The 19,974-nt window shown below is 38.8% G+C and overlaps 1 protein-coding gene and 1 long non-coding RNA gene across 4 annotated transcripts in view; one reads left to right on the top strand and one right to left on the bottom strand.

Annotated features, from left to right (window-relative positions):
- Window positions 1-19,974, bottom strand: part of LOC144581023 (uncharacterized) — a 198,369-nt gene that overhangs the window by 4,758 nt on the left and 173,637 nt on the right. The gene's annotated exons all lie outside the window — the stretch shown is intronic.
- Window positions 1-19,974, top strand: part of MTMR8 (myotubularin related protein 8) — a 167,586-nt gene that overhangs the window by 50,375 nt on the left and 97,237 nt on the right. For all 3 annotated transcript variants that reach the window (XM_035289439.3, XM_035289437.3, XM_078362807.1), the window contains 5 exons: window positions 464-592; window positions 8,099-8,233; window positions 11,773-11,905; window positions 13,246-13,355; window positions 19,618-19,743. In XM_035289439.3, the coding sequence (XP_035145330.1) occupies window positions 464-592; window positions 8,099-8,233; window positions 11,773-11,905; window positions 13,246-13,355; window positions 19,618-19,743 (633 nt within the window). The remainder of the gene's footprint in view (window positions 1-463; window positions 593-8,098; window positions 8,234-11,772; window positions 11,906-13,245; window positions 13,356-19,617; window positions 19,744-19,974) is intronic.

Genomic DNA, 19,974 nt, shown 5'->3' with positions numbered 1-19,974 from the left:
TACTAGGAAACTAGTATGCAGTTTATGAAAGAGTATATATCATATTTCCTCCTCCTCTACCTATCTGCTTCATATTTGAGTCTGTTCATATTAATTTCCTTGTTTACAGTCTATATTGTTTGCTCCAATAGGCACATGTAGGTATTTCAAGGTGGGGTTGTATGTGTGTTTCTGGCTATGATTTTACTTATTCTAATTCTAAAAGTACATTCATTTTGTTCTTGTATGTCTCAGTCCTTTCCTTTCTAGAAAATAATAGCATACTTGGAAAAACTTTTATAACAAGGATATTTTCATTTCTATTTCTGAGGAATAGATGATTAAATATCAGGTAGCTAACGCTTTAGTGATTGCTAATTCCAGCCTGTTGCTAGCAAGGGAAAATTTGTATATGTATAAAATGTAAAATATATCTATAATTTAAACATATATATATATATATATTGTGCTTATTTTCTTTTAGATATGTAGCACCTACCCTCGTGAAATAGTGGTTCCTAAATATGTTACCTTGGGAATGGTGGTTGGAAGTTCAAAATTCAGAAGTAAAGAACGTGTCCCTGTGCTCTCCTACCTCTGCAAAGAGAACAGTGTAAGTCAAGCAGATTTCTCTAAGGATAATTAAACTTGGCTCTGGAAGACCTGTTTTAAGTCTCATGCTGCCACTTAGTGGCTGTGTGACCTCAAGTTATTTAACTTCTCTGGACTTTTGTACTTCTGTAAGTTTTTGAGAGGATCTCAGGAGGGAATAATATATGTGTACCTTGTAAATTGCAAAATGTTATGCAGATGTTAAGTGGTATTTTAGTGTGATCATTTGTTTTTCTTTCTTTTTTTTGTCTTTTCTGTGGGTTCCAACTTGGTGGGAAGCTATGAAATGAAAGGAAATTAGTTGTATGGCAGGAGTTTTCTGTGACTGTGGCTGGCCTCCCAGTAGAATACAGATATCCTTGATACTTTCTTACTGCTTTTCATATAATTTCAGGTAGTAGTAAGAAAGCACTTGACATAAGTAAGGGGATTGTGTTACCTATTGTAATCACTCCAAGATTTTGGGTTAGACAAATAGTCAAGTTGTCAGGTGGGCAGCAATTCAAATGCTAAAGAGTATAGTAATGCAACTGGGTGTCATGCTATTGAAATGAGTAGACCCCTTAAAAACTACGTCAGAGGAGGACTCAAGATGGCGCTGTGAGAACAACCCAGGATTGGAGCTCGCGTTGAATCCGCAAACAGTGAGTCAGAGCTGCATTTACAGACTGATCTTTGTTGCCCACAGAACGGGGAAACTCCCAAGTATAAAAAGACACGGGACGCCAGGCAGTAGGTCTGCCTGGTGAAGCCGGCAGCCGGGGCGGCGGCGGCCGGCCCTACCCAGCAATCCCCACAGGGCATGCTTGTCCGGGTGCCCTGTTGAACCGGCAACCTGAGACTTCAGAGGGCTGGACTTGAGACTGAACAAGACTTGGACAGTAGCCCAGCCCAGGGGATTGCAGGGACAGATCGTTTGGGATACCCAGTGGGACGAACAAAACCGCGATTTCAAACTATCCCGAGCAGACGGTCCGAGACGCTCTGTGGGGGAGGGGCGTCCAGCACTACCGAGGCAACCCACCCCAACTGAGATACACGCCCACTGCTGACACAGCCAGCCGTTGCCGAGGCAACCCGCCCCAACTGAGATACACGCCCACTGCTGATGCAGCCAGCTGTTGCCGAGGCAACACGCTACAACGAAGAGACTCCGCGGCAGGGCGTGGCGGAGACCACAGCAGAGCCTACAGGAACAGGGCGAATCACACAACAGCAGGGCAGAGCCTCGGCAGCCAAACAGTGGCTAGTCTGCCTTCTAGCTGGGCAGGACACCTCATTGAACATCCAAAAATAAAGCCCAAACCCCTCAACACAGAGCATTTGAGAAAAAAAAAAAAAGGGTTTTTTTAATGAGCTCTGTTGCAGCGGAATCAAACATAGCAGCCTAACAGCCCTGAATGAACAACAGATCGCACAGCTCAGCAATTAAGCCCGTATAAAGTACAAACAGTCTCCTCAAGCAGCTCCCTGACCCCTCTATATCCAAAAGACTGACATTAGGCAGGCATCATCCTGGGACAAAGATAGCAGAAAAAGAAACTGGTAGCATCCCTCGCTGTCCCACAGCTGCTAGAGGTGCACCCCAGACAAGCAGGGTCTGGAGCGGACCTCAGCAGTCGTACAGCAAAGGGGCTAGACTGGTAGAAGGAAAACCAAGCAACAGAAATACTTCATCATCAACATTCCAGGTGTCCACTCAGAGACCCAATCGAAAAGTCAGCAACTACGCAAACGACCAGCGGACAAATCCACAAAGATGGGAAGAAACCAGCGCAAAAAGGAGGAAAACACCCGAAACCAGAACACCTCGCCTCCTAGAAAGGACCAAAACTCCTCACCAGCAAGGGAACAAAGCTGGACGGACAATGACTGTGACGAAATGACGGAATTAGACTTCAGAAGATGGATAATGAGAAACTTTTGTGAGCTAAAAGATCATGTATTAAATCAATGCAAAGAAACTAAGAACCTTGAAAAAAGATTTGAAAAAAGATTCGAGGAAATGATAACAAGAATGGATACCTTAGAGAGGAATATGAATGAATTAAAGGAGCTGAAAAACACAATACGAGAACTTCGCGAAGCAAACACAAGTTTCAATAGCCGAATTGACCAAGCAGAAGAAAGAATATCTGAAGTCGAAGACCAACTCAATGAAATAAAACGAGAAACCAAGATCAGAGAAAAAAGCGCAAAAAGGAATGAGCAAAGTCTCCAAGAAATGTGGGACTATGTGAAAAGACCTAACCTACGTTTGATAGGTGTACCAGAAGGGGACGAAGAGAATGAATCCAATCTGGAAAATACTCTTCAGGACATCATCCAGGAAAATTTCCCCCACCTAGCAAGACAGGCCAACACTCAATTGCAGGAAATACAGAGAACACCACAAAGATATTCCGCAAGAAGAGCAACCCCAAGGCACATAATTGTCAGATTCAACAGGGTTGAAATAAAGGAGAGAATACTAAGGGCAGCCAGAGAGAAAGGTTGGGTCACCCACAAAGGGAAGCCCATCAGACTCACAGCAGATCTCTCGGCAGAAACACTACAAGCCAGAAGAGAGTGGGGACCAATATTCAACATTCTTAAAGAAAGGAACTTTCAACCCAGAATTTCATATCCAGCCAAACTGAGCTTCATAAGTGAAGGAAAAATAAAATCCTTTGCGAACAAGCAAGTACTCAGAGATTTTGTCACCACCAGGCCTGCTTTACAAGAGCTCCTAAAAGAGGCACTACACATAGAAAGGATCAACCAGTACCAGCCATTCCAAAATCACACTGAATGCTAAAGAGCTTCAACATAATGAAGAATCTACAACAACTAACAGGCAAAACAGCCACTTAGCATCAAAATGGCAGTATCAAATTCACACATAACAATATTAACCCTAAATGTAAATGGACTAAATGCACCAATCAAAAGACACAGACTGGCAAATTGGATAAAAATCCAAAACCCATCAGTGTGCTGTATCCAGGAAACCCATCTCACATGCAAGGATACACAAAGGCTCAAAATAAAGGGATGGAGGAATATTTACCAAGCTAATGGAAAGCAAAAAAAAAGCAGGAGTTGCAATTCTCATCTCTGATGAAATAGACTTTAAAGCAACAAAGATCAAAAGAGACAAAGAAGGCCATTACATAATGGTAAAAGGATCAATACAACAAGAAGAGGTAATGATCCTAAACATATATGGATCCAATGCAGGAGCACCCAGATACATAAGGCAAGTTCTTAATGACTTACAAAAGGACTTAGACTCCCACAGAATAATAGTGGGAGGCTTTAACACTCCACTGTCAATACTAGACAGATCAACCAGACAGAAAATCAACAAGGATATCCAGGGCTTGAACTCAGACCAGGAGCAAGCAAACCTGATAGACATTTACAGAACTCTCCACCCCAAATCCACAGAATACACATTCTTCTCAGCACCACATCACACCTACTCTAAAATTGACCACATAATTGGAAGTAAAGCACTGCTCAACAAATGCAAAACAACTGAAATCATAACAAACAGCCTCTCAGACCATAGTGCAATCAAGTTAGGACTCAGAATTCAGAAACCGACCCAGAACCACACAGCTTCATGGAAACTGAACAACTGGCTCTTGAATGTTGACTGGGTAAACAACGAAATGAAGGCAGAAATAAAGAAGTTCTTCGAAACCAATGAGAACGAAGACACAACGTGCCAGAACCTCTGGGAAACATTTAAAGCAGTCTCTAGAGGAAAGTATATAGCAATAAGTGCCCATATGAGGAGAATGGAGAGATCCAAAATTGACACCCTATTGTCAAAATTGAAAGAGCTAGAGGAGCAAGATAAAAAAAACTCAAAACCCAGCAGAAGACAAGAAATAACTAAGATCAGAGCTGAACTGAAGGAGATTGAGACACAAAAAACCCTTCAAAAAATCAATAAATCCAAGAGCTGGTTTTTTGAAAAGATCAACAAAATAGACAGACCACTAGCCAGATTGATTAAAAAGAAAAGAGAGAACAACCAAATAGATGCAATAAAAAATGATAAAGGGGAAATCACCACAGATTCCACAGAAATTCAAACCATCATCAGAGAATATTACAAACAACTCTATGCGCAAAAACTAGTAAACCTGGAAGAAATGGATAAATTCCTGGACTCCTGTGTCCTCCCAAGCCTAAACCAGGAGGAAGCTGAAACTATGAATAGACCAATAACAAGGTCTGAAGTTGAGGCAGCAATTAAGAGCCTACCACACAAAAAAAGCCCAGGTCCAGACGGGTTCACAGCCGAATTCTACCAGACACACAAGGAGGAGCTGGTACCATTCCTTCTAAAACTATTTCAAACAATCCAAAAAGAGGGAATCCTTCCCAAATCATTTTATGAGACCAACATCATCCTGATACCAAAACCCGGCAGAGACCCAACGAGAAAAGAAAACTTTAGGCCAATATCCATGATGAACATAGATGCAAAAATCTTCAATAAAATATTGGCAAGCCGATTGCAACAGCAAATCAGAAAACTTATTTATCATGATCAAGTAGGATTCATCCCAGGGATGCAAGGCTGGTTCAACATATGCAAGTCTATCAACATAATTCACCACATAAACAGAACCAAAAACAAAAACCACATGATTATCTCAATTGACGCAGAGAAGGCATCTGACAAAATTCAACAGCCCTTTATGCTAAAAACCCTCAATAAACTCGGTATCGATGGAACGTATCTCAAAGTAATAAAAGCTATTTATGACAAACCAACAGCCAATATCATACTGAATGGGCAAAAACTGGAAGCATTCCCTTTAAAATCTGGCACTAGACAAGGATGCCCTCTCTCACCACTCCTATTCAATATAGTACTGGAAGTTCTAGCCAGAGCAATCAGGCAAGAAAAAGAAATAAAGGGTATTCAAATAGGAAAGGTGGAAGCCAAATTGTCTCTATTTGCAGACGACATGATAGTATACCTAGAGGACCCCATCGCCTCAGCCCAAAAACTTCTGAAACTGATAAGCAACTTCAGCAAAGTCTCAGGATATAAAATCAATGTGCAAAAATCACAAGCATTCGTCTACACCAATAACAGACTTAAAGAAAGCCAAATCAAGAGCGAACTGCCATTCACAATTGCTACAGAAAGAATAAAATACCTTGGAATACAACTCACAAGGAACGTAAGGGACCTCTTCAAGGAGAACTACAAACCACTGCTCAACAAAATCAGAGAGGACACAAACAGATGGAGAAACATTCCATGTTCATGGTTAGGAAGAATTAACATCGTGAAAATGGCTATACTGCCCAAAGTAATTTACAGGATCAACGCTATCCCCATCAAGCTACCATTGACTTTCTTCACAGAACTGGAAAAAACCACCATGAACTTCATATGGAACCAAAAGAGAGCCCACATAGCCAAGTAAATTCTAAGCAAAAAGAACACAGCGGGGGGCATCACACTACCGGATTTCAAACTATACTACAAGGCTACAGTAATCAAAACAGCATGGTACTGGTACCAAAACAGAGATATAGACCAATGGAACAAAACAGAGGCACCGGAGGCAACACAACATATATACAACTATACAATCTTTGATAAACCTGACAAAAACAAGCAATGGGGAAAGGATTCCATGTTTAACAAATGGTGTTGGGAAAACTGGCTAGCCATGTGCAGAAAGCAGAAACTGGACCCCTTCCTGACACCTTACACTAAAATTAACTCCAGATGGATTAAAGACTTAAACATAAGACCTGGCACCATAAAAACCCTAGAAGGAAATCTAGGCAAAACCATCCAGGACATAGGAGTAGGCAAGGACTTCATGAACAAAACACCAAAAGCATTGACAACAAAAGCCAAAATAGACAAATGGGACCTAATGAAACTCCACAGCTTCTGCACGGCAAAAGAAACAGTCACTAGAGTGGATCGGCAACCAAGAGAATGGGAAAAAATTTTCGCAGTCTACCCATCTGACAAAGGGCTGATATCCAGAATTTACAAAGAACTCAAACAGATTTACAGGAAAAAAACAAACAAGCCCATTCAAAAGTGGGCAAAGGATATGAACAGATACTTTACGAAAGAAGACATATATGAGGCCAACAATCATATGAAAAAATGCTCATCGTCACTGGTCATCAGAGAGATGCAAATCAAAACCACATTGAGATACCATCTCACGCCAGTTAGAATGGCGATCATTAAAAAATCTGGAGACAACAGATGCTGGAGAGGATGTGTAGAAAAAGGAACACTTTTACACTGTTGGTGGGAGTGTAAATTAGTTCAACCATTGTGGAAGACAGTGTGGCGATTCCTCAAGGCCTTAGAAATAGAAATTCCATTTGACCCAGCAATCCCATTACTGGGTATATATCCAAAAGACTATAAATCGTTCTACTATAAGGACACATGTACACAAATGTTCATTGCAGCCCTGTTTACAATAGCAAAGACCTGGAATCAACCCAAATGCCCATTGATAATAGACTGGATTGGAAAAATGTGGCACATATACACCATGGAATATTATGCAGCAATCAGAAATGATGAGTTTGTGTCGTTTGTAGGGACATGGATGAATCTGGAGAACGTCATCCTCAGCAAACTGACACAAGAACAGAAAATGAAACACTGCATATTCTCACTCATAGGTGGGTGATGAAAAATGAGAACACATGGACACAGAAAGGGGAGTACTAAACAGTGGGGTCTATTGGGGGGAAACGTGGAGGGCCAGTGGGAGGGGGAGGTAGGGAGGGATAGCCTGGGGAGAAATGCCAAATGTGGGTGAAGGGGAGAAGAAAAGCAAAGCATACTGCCATGTGTGTACCTACGCAACTGTCTTGCATGCTCTGCTCATGTACCCCAAAACCGAAAATCCAATAAAAAATTTATAAAAAAAAAAAGAAAAACAAACAAACAAAAAAACTACATCAAAGTGTTTTAACTAATTATTACCAGATATGCGTGTTAAATAGGCACCTTGTTTTTGTGTTAAAATGGCTTCAGACAAACCAGCCTTCTGATTTGGCATTAACTCCTGAAACTAGTGAACCCAGTTCTCTTAAGGCACTATAGATCTTTGCTGTATCTTGAACTCTGCTGCCTCTGCAACCTTATGGTTATGTGGACAATATTACTGGGACTGTAAAAAGTGAAGCAGTTTTAGAAAAATAACTAGCCCATTATGTATTGAGAATAGAATTTCATTAAGGAAATATTCAACATGTGGTTTTTTTTTTTTTGGTAGTCTGATTTGCCAAGATTGGGTTGGAAATTAGAGCCACATGCCCGGGGTTGGCAGGAGGTTAAGCCCAATGTCAGTGAAGAATAGCTTTAGAGCCTCATTTCTGTTTGCTTTGGACACTATCTTAAGTTTGCTCATCCTCTCCCTCAACTCATGCAACCTGGCTAGGGTGAAGGAAGATTTTTGACCTTTTGTGAATATAATCACTCAACTGACACACCTTTTCCTTACAGGCTGCCATTTGCCGCTGTAGCCAGCCTCTCTCTGGATTTTACACTCGCTGTGTAGATGATGAGCTCTTGTTGGAGGCCATTAGCCAAACGAACCCAGGGAGCCAGTTTATGTATGTTGTAGATACAAGACCAAAGGTATCTATCTCTCAGTGACTTCTTTAATATTTCTACCTCTTGCAGTCTTCCTCCTCATATATTGAGACATTCAGTGTTACTGGTAAAGTTAGGTTTGTATATGTGTATTTATTATATCAGATAATGTAAAATTATTTGAGGAAGCAATTTGGAGCTCCTTTTATAAGGTTGTCACTGTCAACTGAGGTTATGAGAGGGTATTTCAAACAACCTGGCTTTGCCACCTCAATGTGACATCCTGCATAGAGGCTCATTAACATCCCTCATCTTTTTTTTTTTTTTTTTTTTTTTTTTTACCAAGTCTGTTCCTTAACCAGAATGTAAAGTATTCCCATTCTGTGGTCTAAAAACTTACTACTGCCAACATGTTTTTTTTTTCTTTAAATGTGTTAGGCCACAGTAAGTTTATAATACTTTAGTTCTCCCAAAGCAGCAGGGTTCACAGATTTTACTGACGTACTATTAACAAAAAATCTCTAGCTCATGTGGCAGTAATTCTTTTTTAGCATGTAGCACTGTTAGCTGATAATTTTTTTTTCCAGTTTAGTACAGTGCAGTTTAAATCTTGGTCCCAGAGAACAAAGAAGACCACGTTCTTAAATTTGCTCTAGATTTTGGCAGTGGACATGGATAGACCTAGTGAAATCCTTTGATCTTTCCAAGAGTCTAATACTGCATGATTTGTTGCAGTGTGTTTTCTCAGGCTTTGTCTCTTTCAAATGTGAACGTTGCTAAACAGAGTGTCATCATATTAACCCAAGTATCAGCTTAAACTCCTCTCTGCATTAATTCCTTAACCTTCAACATTTTGTCCAGCTTTATAAGAGATATAGAAGAATTCACTGTGTCCTACAAAGGAAGTGAAGGATACATTCCATATTCTTAAATGTTGTCCTTTTTACCAACAGCCCCAGAGAGAAATAATTTTGCTTATAATTTGGTATGTAAAGTGTGGCTGACTAAAAGGTTTCATTGCTGATTCTAGTGATTACTAAATTGGTGATTTTCATCTAAGCCTAAGCCAGATGGTTGTGACTTCAGAGTTGAGCAATTGGATATACATGAAATCAGATAGTTCCCTTAGACAGCTTTCTGCCCCATCTTTGTGATCCCTCAGTGACTGTTCTCCAGAGCTACCTAGGACTGACTGGGCTCAGGAGAGAAAATAATTTCCCTTTCTGCTCAGGTACCATCCTTCAGTTTTTCAGAAGCTTGCTGTCTTGCTTCAACCATAACAACTGCCTCTGACATTCTGAGATTGGAAAGAGTTTAATTGAGTCTGTAACTTTAAAGATTAAATAATCTTAAAATAGTAAAGAGAAATACACCAAACTTTTGAAAAAACAAGAGTTGGTACCTTTTGTTCAAATCCAACACCAAAAAGCCATTTTTGATGGGTTCCATTTTCCTCTCTCCAATTTGAGCAAATTAAGACAGGCCTAGAAATATCCGGCAGTCCCCCTCTTCTGGATGGCTAGATATGTACTTTTAGTAGGAACTATATTATACTGACAAAATTTTGTTCTAGGAGTCAGTCAAATCTATGGTCAAATGCTGCTTTCAGCCCTTATCCATATCATCTTGGGCAAATTGGTTCAACTCTCTGAGCCTGTTTTCTTATGGGGATAATAATAGTACCCACTTTTAGGGGCTGTAATGAGGATTGAGATTATGTAAAGGATTTAGCACAGTGTCATGCATATACTAGGAGCTCAATAAATAATACATCTCTTTGCCACCTGAACATCAAATAGGTAGCTCTTATCTGCATTAGTTGGCCTACCCAGACCTGGGTAGTGACTACTGTAATTATTATTATTATTGTCTTATATCTTATTTCAGTATTCCCATTCTGTGGTCTAAAAACTTACTACTGCCAACATGTTTTTTTTTCTGTAAATGTGTTAGGCCACAGTAAGTTTATAATACTTTAGTTCTCCCAAAGCAGCAGGGTTTACAAATCTTACTGCTATACTGTTAACAAAAAATCTTTAGCTCATGTGGCAGTAATTCTTTTTTTAGCATCTAGCACGGTTAGCTGATTTTTTTTTCCAGTTTAGTACAGTAAACTTTAAATCTTGGTCCCAGAGAATAAAAAAGACCTTTTAGCTCTTATCCATATCATCTTGGGCAAATTGGTTCATCTCTCTGAGCCTGTTTTTTTTTTTCTGAATGATAACTCATAGCAAACTTCCTTGCTACTAGGTGGCTGTTACTTATGCTTCCACAGGTGTTCCTTTGACTTTTATCATTAATTTAGTGAAAGCTCAGTGGTACTATCAATGTGATGAAAGATCAAAATTACCATCACATTTCCCCCTTTAAAAATGTCTTGTATTGTAAATTTAGCATGTTTAGCACATTGACTTTTTTCCTTCTGCATCTTCTAACTTGAATAGTTTGTCCTTTGAGGTTTTTGTATTCTTTTAATACAAAAATTATACCCTGTCCACATACATGTGCTTCCTGCCTTCTGAAATGCACAATATTGGGAGATGACAAAATAGGCCCAAATAACAGAAAATCACTTAATTAGTAAGATGGTCATTATCATAGATATTATTATAGTAATTATCATTGGCTGCCTTCTAGTTATTATATTCATATCTCCACAAGTCTCATTTACTCCCTACTCTACCCAGCATTCTTCATATGACCTAGAGATTCTCTGATTCCCACAAACTGAACATAGTATTAAAACAACTGGTGGTGTCTCCATTTCAATTTTGTCAGTGAGTAAATGTCATTTATCTCATGCAGTCACATTTTAGGCATTTTTCTAGAATAGCTATTTAAAACTAATTGGGCTGTATGTGGTGGCTTATGGCTATAATCCCAGCACTTTGTGAGGCCAAGACAAGAGGATTACATGAGTCCAGGAGTTCAAGGCCAGCCTGGGGAACAGAGAGACTTCATCCTTACAAAAGAAACTTTTTTTTTTTAAATTAGGCGTGGTGATGCATGCCTGTAGTCTTAGTTGTTCAGGAGGCTGAGGCAGAAGGATTGCTTGAGCCCAGGAGTTCGAGGCTGCAGTTAACTCTGTGATTGTGCTGCTGCACTCCAGCCTTAATGACAGAGTGAGACTCTGTCTCTTAAATAAATGAAATTAATTGGTTTTAAAGTCCTTAGGCTTCTTTCTAGAGCTTCTCAGTTATAAATATTTTTGAACTTTTGCATGTTTCTCAGTATAAAACCCTTTCAGCTGAGAAAACATTTGTAGTAGGCAGCCCAAAATTATTATTTCAGTTTTTCAGATCAGATATACTCATAGCTGCCATGTCCTTGATCTCTTAAGCAAGGTTTTCATAATGAAACAAAACTCTGTATCTCCTTATTTTTCCACTATACGAGTCTGTTACTAAAGGTACTTGATGTAAAAACTAGTGAAATTCTCTCCATTCCAGAGTGTACCTTGTCTGATTTAACTTCTTTTTAATTGGGTAGGATTTTAAACTGTTCAGAATGAGGCATTGAAATTGATGAACTCCATTTTTTAATCATCTGGCCTATCTGCTCTATTATGTCTTCCACCATTGCAGTTGAATGCCATGGCCAACCGAGCAGCTGGGAAAGGGTATGAAAATGAAGACAACTATGCCAACATTCGCTTCAGATTCATGGGCATTGAGAACATCCATGTGATGCGGAGCAGTCTGCAGAAACTTTTGGAAGGTACAGAGATTTCGCCTTGGCTAGGCAAGAAGCCTTACATAGCTTTGCATTATTATGTAAGTAGAAAGCATGCCTGATTTGGGGTGAAATATAAAAGCAAGAAGGTGAACAGAGTCAATAAGTGGCTAAGCGTTTAACTATAGTATGAATCTAGCTTACATAGTACTAAATTATAGCAGTGTTGGTCTGGAAAAGGGACTAAGATGTTCAGTTTCATAATTCGATAAAGTTCATCTGGGTCTAGTGGGTATGAAAATTATTTCTCTCTATGGAATTACAGAGGTTGATTTTCACTGATAGGCAAACCAACATAAGTATTTTATAAATTGAGATTCATTTTATCATCCTCAAGGTAAGAAATTACCTTATTTAATTTGCTATCAGGATTTAGTCTGAGTTTATCACTGTGCTGATAAAGTTGAATTTAGACTTCAAAGGAATAAAGTTGATATCAGACAGTTTTGGTGATCTGTTATTGACTACAAAATGATTAGGGTCAGAAAGGGGGCAAGGTGGGATTGGGGCCTTACAAGACTTTTGGATATAGAGAGCATTTCTTCTAAAACTACTACCCAGAATTCCATGATGTGGAATGCCAACTTAGGCAGAGATAGTGAAAACCTGCCTTCTTTAGTGAACTCTCCATGCTTCCTCTCCTTTCTTCAATTTTGTACTGGTGTAGTCTGCCAGGACCTCTCCTTTACACCACCATTGCCAGATCTCATCTGCTTAGTCTGCATCTCTTTTAAAATATTAGTGTCCCTCTTCCTTAGGTCTCTTCTTCTTCTTTTTTTTTTTTTTTGCCCCAGAATATTTTATGGCAGAGGACTTTGCTTTATAGGTTTTTAAGGTAAAAGATTTACCTCTGCTGGATAATCATTGCAAGGTGCACAAAAGTTAACTGGTAATTTTTTTTTCAACCTGTTGCCAGAACAGGGCTACAGGGAGTAGACGGGGGTGTGGGAGTAGAGACAGAAGCTGAGGGCCTTCAGAGTTAGCATAGGTGGATGGGATTAGGATAGGGATCAAATATGTTTTCTAATCAGAGGAGATGTGTCTTCCTGTAGATGCTAACTCAATCTTCTGGCTCTCTTCTTGAGAGATTTCTAAGGGCTTGAGAGTGGGTTCTATAGCATGATAAAGCAGAGGCCCAGGCTAGGAGATCTGGTAGGCTTTAGACTCAGTTCTGTCCCTAACTCATTGTGTGGTTTCTAACTACTCATTTAACCTTTCTGCCTCAGCTTCCTCACTTAAAATATGAAGATCCACTTTCTCCCCTTTCTTAATTAATAAATTAAGTTGATTTTGAATTTCAATGTCTGCTTCCTTTTCTACCTTAGTATGTGAATTGAAAACTCCAACAATGAGTGAATTTCTTAGCGGCCTGGAGAGCTCAGGGTGGTTAAGACACATTAAAGCTATTATGGATGCTGGAATTTTCATTACAAAGGTAATAATCAGGACTTTTAAAATTTGCACTGACTTGAATTATGTGATATCTTGAAGTAGTAGTGTGCCATGGTGGAAAGAATATTAAAAATAAACGTAGTTTCTAGATTCAGCTCTGCTACTAATTCACTGTGTGCCCTTGGGCAAGTCTCTTTTCTTCTCTGTGTCTCATGTTTGAACAAAAGTCTAATGATGTAACTTTCAGGCGGCCACATAATTCTTTAGTAATATGATTAACTGTCTCCCCCACTGGAGAAATGAACATATGATGATGCATACAGAAAATGAACCTAAATTTCAGGGGGTCCCCAGACCCCTGAACCTCACATTAAAACTCTTGGGTAATCTCTAATTGATAATTGATAATAATTGATCTCTAGTTCAGTTATTCTGTGATGTATTTTTATGTGGATTCTAAGGTATCAAATACAAGAGTGAATGTGACATAAATGCAGAGCTTATATATCTTTGAGTTTTCAGAACTCTTGAATACAAAGACCTATTTTTTAAACTCCTTTGTGTAGATCTGCCTGTAAATGCAGCCTAGTCAGGCTTTGTCACCCTGTATTTATGCTGAATTATTTATTTTCTGATCTCTGGGACCGTAGGCCCTGGTAGCTTTTGTTAAGTGGTTTGTTTTCTTAAAAAATAAATAAATAAAAATAAAAATAATCAGTATATATTTTCTCATTTTAGCGTTTGGTTTTTATATATTCCTACATGATAACTCTCCCTCTTTATTCCACCCTGTTATTTGGTAAAAGTAAAGGCAATATTGACTTTTCATCCATCTGATATAATTTTCTCAGTTGAAGGCAATGTTATATATATGTTATATATACCCTCTGGCTTAAAAGGTTTGAAGATTTTATATAATTAACTGCCTTAAATATCCAAACGCTAATATCCTACCTTTTTGCTTTCCTAGTCTTGTTGCCTGCACTTTTCATTGTTATTCATGTTCACTATGTGACCCTGTCAGTTGTTTCAAGCCCACTCTTCTAACAATTCTTTGTACTATTCCTTTTTCATAGATTTACATCAATATATCTATAGTTCCTTCTGAAACCAAATTTATTAGACCCAAGATAGTGAGGATGGAGGAGAGGGAGATTTGAGAGACAGTACAGCCTTATAAATATTGGTCGAATTAAAACGAGTGACCAAAAAGATAGGCTTGGATCACACAGTGTTTCTGCGTTCCCTATCTCTATTACCACCTATCAGGTATCCCAGGCTTGAGAACCTCAGTTAACCTTAAATTCTACCCCTTCTTCTCCATCTGGTTGTTGCCGAATCCCATGTGTTCTGCTTAAAAAGTGTTCCTCAAATTTGTATTTTCTTCTCAGTCTCCACTGCTACTTCTCTAGGTAAGATAGCCACCATTCATTGCCCACAGTGTAATAACCTCTTAACTGTTTTACTTGTCTCTAGTAGTCACTCTCTAGTTTGGCAACCAAATTGCTACTAAAGTTATTTTTCTTGAACATGTGTGATCATGTCACTTTAAGCTCAAAATCCTCCATTGGTTATCAATTCTATTGCCAATAAGACCCCATAAGCTTGGCATTCAGAGTCTTTCACAGTCTCGCCCCAACTTGGCTGTAGTGGACTTCTTGCTTCTCTAACATACTATGTTACTTCTTTTTCTCTCTCTTTCTTTTTCAAATGTTTATTTTATTTACCCATTTTCTCATAAAAAAGCAATGTATGTACATTATCAAAGAAGTAAACATTTCAGAAATATATCATAAAATGTAAACATTCTCCATAGTTTGTCCCACAACATACATACATCACTGATGGTAGTTTAATGTTTATGCCCCTCAATCAGCACTGTTCATTTGAACTTTTTGTGATGATAGAAATGTTCTGTATCTGTACTATTTAATACAATACCCACTACATGCGGAAATTGAGCACTTGAAATGTGGCTAGTGAGAATGAGGAACTGAATTTATGATTTTATTTAGTTTTAACAAATTCAAATTTAAGTAGCTATAGGCAAATGACTACCATATTGGACAGTGCTGCTGCTCTAGTTTTTCAACATATAGAGTTACACATATTAATACTTTTTAAAATGAGCTCATACTGTGCATACTGTTTTCTTCTTTTTGAGACAGAGTTTTGTTCTTGTTGCCCACGCTGGAATTCAGTGGCGTGATCTTGGCTCACTGCAACCCCCGCCTCCCGGGTTCAAGGGATTCTATTGCCTCAGCCTCCCAAGTAGCTGGGATTACAGGAGCGTGCCACCACACCTGGCTAATTTTTGTGTTTTTAGTAGACACGGGTTTTTGCCATGTTGGCCAGGCTCATCTCGAACTCCTGACCTCAGGTGATCCACCCACCTCGGCCTCCCAAAGTGCTGGGATTATAGGCGTGAGCCACCATGCCCGGCCCATACTGTTTTTTAATCGACTTTTTGTACTTACTGTTTAATGAGCATTTTTAAAGATAGTTCAGTCAGTCCTACATCATTCTTTTCAGCAACTATGTTATATTCCATTGTGGTAATTTACCTTAGTACCCTGTTGGAAAATTTAGTCCCCTGATGGAAAATGTACTTGTTCCTAATTTTTCACTAATGCAGATATTGCTGCACCAAATACCTTTAAACATATATCTTTATAGAAATGAATTTTTGGAGTCAAAGTATGAATGTTTCAAATTTTAATAGATGTGGCCAAATTGCCCTCCAAATAGATAGTACCAGTTTCTATTCCTACCAAAAGTGCCTATTTTTCCATTTTGGCAGCAATGGTTAAATCAATCTTTTTGCTCTTTGCTAATGTGATAGATAAATTTTAGATTATTTTAATTTGTATTTCTTTAATCATTAGTGAAATCTGCCATCTTTTTCTGTCCACCAGTGACTTTTGACTCCATTTGGAGCCCTAAACAAAGAACGTGGTTGCTACTGTCATGCTCTGCTACTACTTGAGGTGTCTGCTGAATTGAGAAGTTAAAAAGTTGAAAAGCTTTTTTCCACATCTCTTTAACTCCTTTTCTACCTGCAACCCGACTACCTTTCTAGGAATATCATTTTTTCTTGTACCCCTATTACAAAGATTACTCATTCTCCCAAATCATATGATCCACACGGCCCAGGGCAGTTTCACTATTCTTCTTGCTCCTTACAAAAGCCCCTCCTCCTTTCAGATCTATTTGATTTAGCTATACTACCCTCTACACCTCCTAGTTACTCTTCCTTTTCCGTTAAGGATGTTGGGAACAGCCTTGCTACCTTCTTTTCTGTCCTGGTTCTTCCCCTCATCTGAAGAAATTTGAATGTCAATGTACAACTTATCAAACATTCTGTACTTAACAGTTCTTTGAACTTTTATAATTCCAGCTATCACATCCTTAATCCAGCTAGCATAGTTCTTCTCTGTCATGGAAACCTCTGCACTTTTAACTCCTCTTTTCCCAAACTTCTTCTTTCTTCCCTATATACCAAGACCTGGTGGTGTAGCACTTCATCCATTCTACCTTGTCCTTATCCTTCTACTCTACCTGCCCTGCTAGCCACAGACATTCTCTGCTCTTACAACCTGACCTCTAAGCATCGCTGCAAATAAATAAATCCCATAGACATGTTAGTTGGTACTATCATAGGTTTATGCCTTATAGTCATAGCTGTGGTCCTGTAGTCACAGGGCCACGGAACAGTTATTTTATGTGTGCCTGGTTAGCTCCCAGTTCTGTTTCACCAGGCAGATATTCCTTGTACCTTACTTTCAAACTGGCTACACCATGGTAACTCCCCTCTCTATAAGCACATATTGAAACGTGTCCTTCTTTATGAAAAAATGTATATGATACCTCTTCTTCTCACTATTATCCTTACCAACTTCTTTGCTATCCCAGAGGATATGGTGCCCCATCTTCTGTGTAAGGATACTCACTCTACCTATATTCGAAATTCCATCTCTTCCTACTTTAAGGAACCAACTCTATCAGTTAAACCTCTTTGTCCTGCATTTTCAATCTGTTCTTTTCTACTGGCTTCTTCAGTACTATGCTCAAATATTTTCTGATTCCTAAAGAAAAAGTACTTTTTAAATCTTCTTCTAGCTACTGCCCTCTTTCCTCTTGGTTAGAGCCTTCTGAAAAGTAGTCGATTTTTCCTATTAGTAATTCATCTTCCTTCACCTTTCAGTCCACTGTGATACTATTTTCATACAATTACTGTTGCTCTTGCAGAGGTCTTATGACCTTCGACTTGTAAAATCTAAGAGTCACTTTTTAGTCTTCACTCTATTTTAACTTCTCTGCTGCATTTGGCACTGTTCACTCCTTTTCACTTTGAACCCTTTTTGTGGTGTTGACTTTTATCCAACTACTCCCTCTTGGCTCTCTTTCTACCTTTTAGGCTTTTTTTTTTTAAACAGTCTGACTGTAATAATCCACCTTCTTCTACTGGAAGGTGGATTATTATAGGAGTCATTGCTTTTTAAGGTCTTTTCTTTTGTCACATTTGGTCTCTGCCTGGATAGCGTCAACTATGCACACAGTGTATACACTATCTCTATTCAGATAGTGGTGAAATCTATACTCTGGCTTAGATCTTTCCCTCTCCTGTACTTCAAAGCCACATATCCAGTTCTCCTGCTGGACTTTCCAAAAGATGTCTCTGAACTGCCTCAAACTCATCATGGCCAAAACAGAAATCTTACGTACCCCCACTACTACCTAAAACTTGCTTTTGTGTTTATTATTTAGTCTAATGTCACTACCTTCCACCTGGTTGCTAAACCACACATTTTAGAGTTATCCTTGACTTTTCCTTCTCCTTCATCCCATGTCTAGTCTCTCACTGTCCTGTTAAAATGTTCATACTTAAAATCCCTCTTCTGCTTTTCAGCCCCACTGCTACTACCTTACCTCAGGCCTATATGGACTTTCACAATTTTAGTAGCTCCCTAACTGGTCTTCCTACAACCAAACTCATGTCCTCTCCATCCATTCTCTGCTGCCATCACAGCTGTCTTTCAAAGATATACATCTGATTATGGCACTTCTCTGCTTTCAACTCCCTGTTGCCATAAAATAAAATGTATACTTGATTGGTCTGTCCCTTACCCTCCTAGCCGTCTCTATCTCTCCTTATTCCCTTACTTCCCGCCTAGCCTGAGCCATTAAGGCTCTATGCCATCACTCCTCCTTGCAATGTACATACTGTTACATCATTCTCCTTCCTGGAATCTCCTTTCCTCCTGGTCCATTCAGTAAATTTCTATTCATCTTTCATGACCTACTTTAGTTGTCTCCTCCTCCTTGGTTATCTTTTGTGCCTTTGTTATACCTGGCATGGATGTTTACCTTTTATTTTTCATTGGATTGTAGTCATGCATTTAAGTGTTTGTCTCTTTTGTATTCCCAGTGCACATCATAGTACCTCTTGTACAGTTTCTCAGTAATTGTTGGCTAGGTGTGTGGGTGAATGAAGGGGTGAATTAATGTCTTTTTTTACCTAAGGAAATCCTACTCTTTCTTCAAGGTTCAAGCTTCCCTGGCTCCAGAAAAATATCATTACTACACATTCCTTTATGTTAGCAGTAGTTTTTCCATTGTGTTTTAATTATTTATTTATCTTTGGTCACCCTGACTAGTTTGTGGTTTCCTTGAAAGCAGAAACTGAGTCTTATCTTTGTATTTCTAATACCTGCCTCATAGAGGTACAAAATTGTTAGAATGAATAAGTGAATGACCAATATGTACCATTGCCAAAATTTCTCAGGTTGAATAACTGCCCAGATTTTTACATCATTCTGATTGTATTTATGCAATCACTTTTTAAAGCGACCTAAGACAGCAAGCACCTCCATCTTAATTTGGAAGCATTTGTGTTAGTAAGACTAAAACAGCTAGAGGAGATTGTTTTTCAGATCTGGAACTAGAATGCAGAGCTGTCTGTGTTTTTGAGTGTGAATTCTTCCTCCTATTTACCTATTCCTCTGAGAATTGATCCTTGTTTTCTTCAGAAGTTTTGTGATTTTAGAACTCCCCTCGTCTTTCTTTTTGCCCTATGTTATGGGTTAGTTTTGATACTTTTTTCCTATTTGGTAAGCTTTCTTTCTCTTTCAGTCCATTATTTTCCTTTTCATTCCCCATAGAGGATGCTATCATTATAAGAAAAAATTAATGTAGCCCAGTAAGACCAGGTTCTCTGTGCTGTAGGGGCTATATTTGGTAACTCTTTAACTCAACAAGCTATGCAAGGGTTGCTTATGGTACTTTTTTGCTTCTTGTTTTCACAGGCAGTGAAGGTAGAAAAGGCCAGTGTCTTAGTTCATTGTTCTGATGGGTGGGACCGCACAGCACAAGTCTGCTCAGTGGCCAGCATCCTCCTAGATCCATTTTATAGGACATTCAAAGGACTCATGGTAAGAGAGCACGCTACTATATTTTACTTTGTGTAAGTGGTAGATTGCAACAAAATAAAAAAAAAATTCTCGAACATTTCTTTTTGCCAGAATTAGCTCTACATCTAAAAAAATAGCTTTTTTTTCCAATTTAGCTTCTTTTCTTTAAATTTAGGTATGTACTATCTGTATACTTTCTTTTGTATGTTCACCATATTTCTTACCTATCAGAAGGTAAATTTTATGTAATAG

Source organism: Callithrix jacchus, chromosome X, assembly GCF_049354715.1.
Source record: "Callithrix jacchus isolate 240 chromosome X, calJac240_pri, whole genome shotgun sequence".
In the NCBI taxonomy this organism is placed as follows: Eukaryota; Metazoa; Chordata; class Mammalia; order Primates; family Cebidae; genus Callithrix; species Callithrix jacchus.
This window is presented reverse-complemented; position numbering and strand designations above follow the sequence as displayed.